At 43.0% G+C, this 6,000-nt stretch overlaps 2 protein-coding genes across 2 annotated transcripts in view; one reads left to right on the forward strand and one right to left on the reverse strand.

The window, feature by feature from the left end:
• Positions 1–6,000, reverse strand: part of LOC119653373 (xaa-Pro dipeptidase) — a 370,526-nt gene extending 364,526 nt beyond the window's left edge. The window contains exon 1 of the mRNA XM_038057917.1: positions 5,769–6,000. The gene's annotated coding sequence lies outside the window, so the exon portion shown is untranslated. The remainder of the gene's footprint in view (positions 1–5,768) is intronic.
• On the forward strand, positions 4,996–5,767 carry LOC119653374 (bolA-like protein 3). Its single transcript, XM_038057918.1, has 3 exons — positions 4,996–5,206; positions 5,286–5,378; positions 5,434–5,767. The coding sequence occupies exons 1-3, from the start codon at positions 5,162–5,164 to the stop codon at positions 5,620–5,622; spliced, it is 327 nt and encodes a 108-aa protein (XP_037913846.1). The 5' UTR covers positions 4,996–5,161; the 3' UTR covers positions 5,623–5,767.

A 6,000-nucleotide genomic window follows, 5' to 3' on the forward strand; every position in this document is an offset into this window, starting at 1 on the left:
TCCACAAAAAGATTACCTTCATAATGAAGGAGGAAGTGAACCAGAGCTTGCCTTTTTTGGATGTCAAAACAATAAACAGGAGCGGGAAGGGGTTTGATATCCACAGAAAAACCACCCACACCCAACGAACCATCTTGATAATATCTAACCATTCATGAGATTAACACAAACCCCCCGCAACTCCATAATGCATGGAGTGTACACCGTCCCGCCAAGTGAGGACCACCTCGAGAAGGATGAACGGCTAAGATCAACGACTACAAGGAAAAAACAATGAAGTATCTAATGAGACGAAAGGAAAGACAACTGGAAAGGAGGAAACTAACGCACCTAAGCGTACAACAACATGAAAACTCAGAGGACAGAAATAGATTCCCCGGCACCTACTCAATGGCAACGCGTAACATTAAAAAATTAATGGAGAAAACAACCGCTAAGACAAAACCTAGGTTCCCAAAAGACTGGCTGGACAAGGATAAAAGGAGTGCGATCTACAGAATCTATTGTCCGGAATGCGACCAGGCTTACGTTGGACAAACTAAAAGGCGACCAGGATAAAAAAATTTATATGTATTAAACAAAAACGCAATTATCCTAGTCTGTGAACCGGAGAACAAGTTTTGCAAAATTTCAAAGGATTTCGTTAGATGCATTTTGGGCTATTTGGAGTCATTCACCCGTAGGATGCTATACACTATAGTCTACGTAGCGGTAGTTTGGAGACCTCCACTACATATCACATGCAATGCGCAAAAGATAAGCACAGTTTCTAGGGGGACCACTTTCATAATGTGTAGCGGCTTTGGAATCATCTCGAATGAAGCGGCCTATGCCGTAGCCACAATGATGCCGATCGACATTTAGGTTGAGGAGATGACGCAAATCTATAGTATACCGGACTGTTCCTGTGATCGCCACTTAAAAAATGCCAAAAGGGAAGAATCATTTAGCAAATGGCAATAATGACGGGTTGATGACCCTCATGTTGATTCCCAGCATCAAGGTATGGCCGCAGAGAATGCTTGGTGAGGTAAAATATAATCTCACGCAGTAGCTCGTGGAACAAGGTGGACACCGTCAATACCTGTATAAGCTTAAACTGGAGAGTTTCCCTACCTGTCCCAACTATGATGGTTTTCTGCAGGACCCGGAGGATACACTAACACGGAATATAGCTCCCTGGGAGCCAACCTATCTCTTTTTGGGGAGCTAAGCCTCGTGTCTCTTGGATAGTTCCATGACAGTTCCGCGTGTACATAGCTAACAATTTCATTGCCCTCTATTTTTTAGAAAGCCATTTTAAATAAATAATTTGATGGAAAGTACTGATAATAGCCATACGGATTATTATCTCCAGCCATACGCTTCACACTTGGAGTTTAATATTATATTAATAAATGTGAAGAACTTAACCTACAACAGAATCAAAAAAGGCGAGAAACCGGAAGCTGGATGCTCTAGGTATGAAAGGTTTTGTGTATTTCTTTTATAAAGATATTTGAGTGTGCATTTATTCCATTAGTACGTAGCACGTAATATATGCGTATATTATGTGAGAATGTCCGCATTTAGGTGATATTGACATTCAAAGTCTTGAATTTGCAAACAAGCAACAACTTTGGCCTATTATATGACCTATATATATATCTACAACAAAAGTCTAGAAGAATGCTACTTTCCTCGTCTCTGGAAAGAGACCCTTATCATCCCTATCCTCAAGAGCGGAGACCCTTCTCTTGCTATGAACTACCGCCCCATTTCTCTTCTCTTGCTCCAAAATCCTGGAAAAATACGTCAACGGCTGGTTGACCGCACACTTCGACCTCATTCAAAGAGCAGCATGGTTTCGTGAAATATAGATCTACGGCTTCAAACCTTCTGGTCTTTACCAACTTTGTTCCTAAATGCTTTATTTCACGATAGGAGGCACATGCTGTTTATACCGATTTCTCCAAAGCCTTTGATACCGTTGACCATAACATTCTCCTCTCTAAACTTTCATTACTAGAGTTCTCTCCTTCAGTCATCTCCCGGGTTTCCTCCTATCTCTCATACCGTTACATAATTATATTTGATGATAAAAAATTTTACATCATCCCTTTATATGTATGGGGAGCCTGCCTTTAAACTGCACGTAAATTTATTTATTTATTTATTTATGACACTCACTGAGAAAAGTGCGGGTGACAGACAGACAGTGAATTGATTTTAATAAGGTTTTGTTTTACAAAAAACCTTAGAAACTAACAATCAACAAGCGAGTTCCTGTGCTGCACCCAGGAGAAGTTTCGAAATCAAGCAGTAGAGCCCATCCTTATATTAACCTATTATGAAGAGCGCAGTCAATAAAAGTCTTTGCTCAGAAAGCAGGATCCAGCAAGAGTACCCCTGAGGTTCCGTATTTCCGAAGCAAATACTCATTCGTGAGGAGTAGGAAATTATCAAAGACCTTTTCGTTAGGTAGATGCACAAGGGATGGAGTGTGGAATTCATATTCTCTAACATATGATTTTGACCAGGTTTCATACTAGTGGACTGCGCGACAGAGAACACGGCGGAGTGTCTTTGGGTTATTGGCCATTGCCAGGCTGCCAGGGAGCGGGATTGTCGGCAGATGCTGGGAATGATATACCAGCCCAATGCGGAGAAGCTCAACAACTAAGAGCTGGATCTTCAAGGGCTTAAGGTGGACAATGATACGCAAGAAACTGTTATGTTGGAGGAGAAAGATGACATTTCGATAGTGGGGAAGAGTTCCAAACTTTAATGAAGCCAATGGCCACTAAAATAGCCCAAGTATACCTCCTTATGTGTTAGGATAGCTGAATCGTTAGACCGCGGAAGGTCGCGGTTCGAATCTCACTGGTGGCAGTGGGATTTGTATCGTGATTTGACGTCGGATACCAGTCGACTGTGAATGAGTACCTGAGTCAAATTAGGGTAATAATCGCGGGCGAGCGCAATGCTGACCACATACTGTAATCCTGTAGTGTACCGTTACGGTCTTAAATGAAGTGCTCTAACACACTTCAAGGCCCTGATCCAATATGGATTGTTACGCCAACGATTATTATTATTAATCTCCAAGAATAACACTGGAATAGTGCTCGCTCAAAAAACTTCAGCCTTCCGGGGCCGGATCACTAAGTAATTTCCTCTTGTGAGCTTGCATCATTTTTAAACGCGATTTAAAATATGTACGTCTTTTAGAGTTCCTGTTTGGAGTGGCTATTCAAGTTTCATTTCAAACCGGGAGTAGGGGGACAATTCGGAAGGCAGTCATGACATCGGACTACTTCCAGGAGACCGCAGTTTTGTGAGAGGAAAGCGTTACCATTTCTCTTCGGCTATCGAAGTGAACACCCCATTTTGCTGAGGAAGCAGTGATATCAATCCAAGAGATGAGTACCTTCTTGATTTTATTCTTAGCAACAAACTATAAGTAAATAATGTAGGGAACACGCCAACACTAGGCAAGAGGTGCTAAAGATAACTTTAGGGGACACTCAGATGAACCGAATGGCCAAGAATTCAAGGGTGTAGGATGAGCCCTCTATGATAGATCATAGAATTATCACAATCGACATTCAGGGCAGGTCTTAACTAAAAAAGAATTGTAATGAGTCACAGGAGGACAGATTGGGACTATTATGCAAGGCACCTGAGCAATAACGTGGCTAATCAGTGCCCTGCGCAAACTGGAATTGGAAACAATGGTGGAAGCCCCAACAAAGTCGTGATTGACGCATAAGAAGCCAGCTGCGGGACCAGGGCAGTCACGTCATTAAGGGTATGGCATCGTGGAATAGGAACGTAGCTGTAAAATGCGAAGAAAGGTCCGTAAATTCTTTAATTGTGCAAAACCAACCAGGACTGGCCGGGGTACATAAACGCATTGAGGACGTATTGCAATGCGATGAAGGAAGCAGAACAAAATAGTCTCAGCCGAGAATGAGGAAGACTGGGTGCATTTGCTCATTTTCCGCGGTCCTACCCTACCCCCATGGGAAAAGGAGAATCGGAAACTAGCAAAAGAGGTATGCTCAGAAGTTACACGAAGATGGGCAATGGGAACCTTTCAGCCACTAAAATCACCCGGAGTAAACGGCATTTGCCCAGCACTACCCCAGAGAGGCCTAGAAATCATCTTAGGATCTGTTTTAAGGGTGGTAAGCGGCCGTCTAGCTTTGGGGCATGTACCAAGGGTGTGGAGGCGGCCAAAATTGATGTTTATTTTGAGAGCAGGGAAAAAGGATCCTCTTCACCCTAAATCTTTCAGACCAATTTGCTTAACATCGTTTGCACTTAAAACAGTGGAGATTTCTAGAATGTATAGTAAATCATAAGAATAGTGTTCGGATGGCTTAATTAGAGCGCTAGGTTGTTGCTGCGGGAGGCGTAAGGGATTTTGTACTGTGATTGGATCTAGGATGTCAGTTGACTGAGCTGACCTAAGTCAAACCAGGATAATAGTCACGGGCGACAGCAAGCTGACCATATTGCCTCCTACAATGTACCGTAGTCCTGTAATGTATCGCTACTACCTTGAATAATAGGTCCTAATACCCTTCAATTGGTTTTTCCAGCCAATGATTATTATTATAAATAATCAGAATATACCGTTATGATTCTTTGTCACTTTTTTTATCAATAACAGAAGAGTTGAACTTCGCTTTGGCTCCGAACGAATTGCAAAATAACTGAATCCGCCTGACTTCACCTTGCTTAGAGTCATCTTTCAGGCGATATGGAGGCACTAATAATGGCATGAGCACCTCAAAAACTATACAATATCAATATGAGTTATTGCTGTTTTCGTTTCCACGATGATGGATAAATTCCAAATGTGAATAATTTTATTTCACCACGTATTAATCTTTCAATTATGATTGAATACAGCAACATTTAGCTAATACACCAACCAACGCCAATTTCTCAGAGTATCTCAAAGCCACTGTCGGAAAAATCCAATCAGCTGTCAATTGGTGAAATTCCCACTATTCCCAGCATAACCTCAAATCTCACTTGGAAAATAGAAAATCAAATAGGGAAAAGTGAGGTTGAACCTTTTACTATTTATCCGGCGTTCCAATCTGGTTCGGTCAAATTTGAGTAAAGACAGTCGTTGGTCATAAAACCTGAAGGCGGTCGCCGCAATAAAATGCTAAGGAACATAGTGCAGCCAGGAGGGCGACGATTCATTTCGGTAAATATTCCTGCGAAGTTTCCCCGATCCCGACCGTTCTAGAAATATTCCGTAATCTAATCTCGGTGCCAATTTTCAGCTGCTTTCGAAGGTTTGGTCGGGCCAACAGGGCAGGACGGTGAAGTACACGGAAAGCGATCTAATCGACACGCTCAGAAGCAAGTTCCCACAGGTGAGTGCTGCAGGGTAACTGCCCTCTTCGTCTAAACATGACTCCTACATTCCAGGCCGCGGTGATCAGTGTCGAAGACGTCTCCGGGGGCTGCGGTGCAATGTTCCAAATCTCGGTCGAATCGGAGGAGTTCAAAGGGGTCCCCATCGTGAAGCAGCACCGAATGATCACAGAAACGCTCAAGGACCACATCAAAGACATGCACGGGCTGCGCATTCACACTTCCGTCCCGAGCGGGACATAGCGGTCTCGAGGGCCCTACGGTCCTCGAGTTAGGACTTTGGCTTGTTAGTTTTATTTGTACAGGAGAACACTTTGAAATCAGAATCCTCACGTTGTATTTCGATATGGAAACTCAATAAATTAATGATTTTAGCGGTTAAGACTTACCGGAAGTGTTTTGTTTATCCTGGGAGGGTTTGTGGTGGAAAAGGGCGCACTTTTTCACTGAGACGCACTCACTGTTCACTTGTCACAATGCGGAACTCGCGGCACGGTGGCTCTGTGGTCGTGAAATTTACGATAATTCCCGCGAAAAAGCCCAAAAACAGAATCGAAATCCAGATTTTGACGTTGGTTTATGGGCGACCGGCGATCATCTGTCCAACTACGCAACGACCGA

The sequence above is a fragment of the Hermetia illucens genome, chromosome 4, assembly GCF_905115235.1.
Source record: "Hermetia illucens chromosome 4, iHerIll2.2.curated.20191125, whole genome shotgun sequence".
NCBI lineage: Eukaryota > Metazoa > Arthropoda > Insecta > Diptera > Stratiomyidae > Hermetia > Hermetia illucens.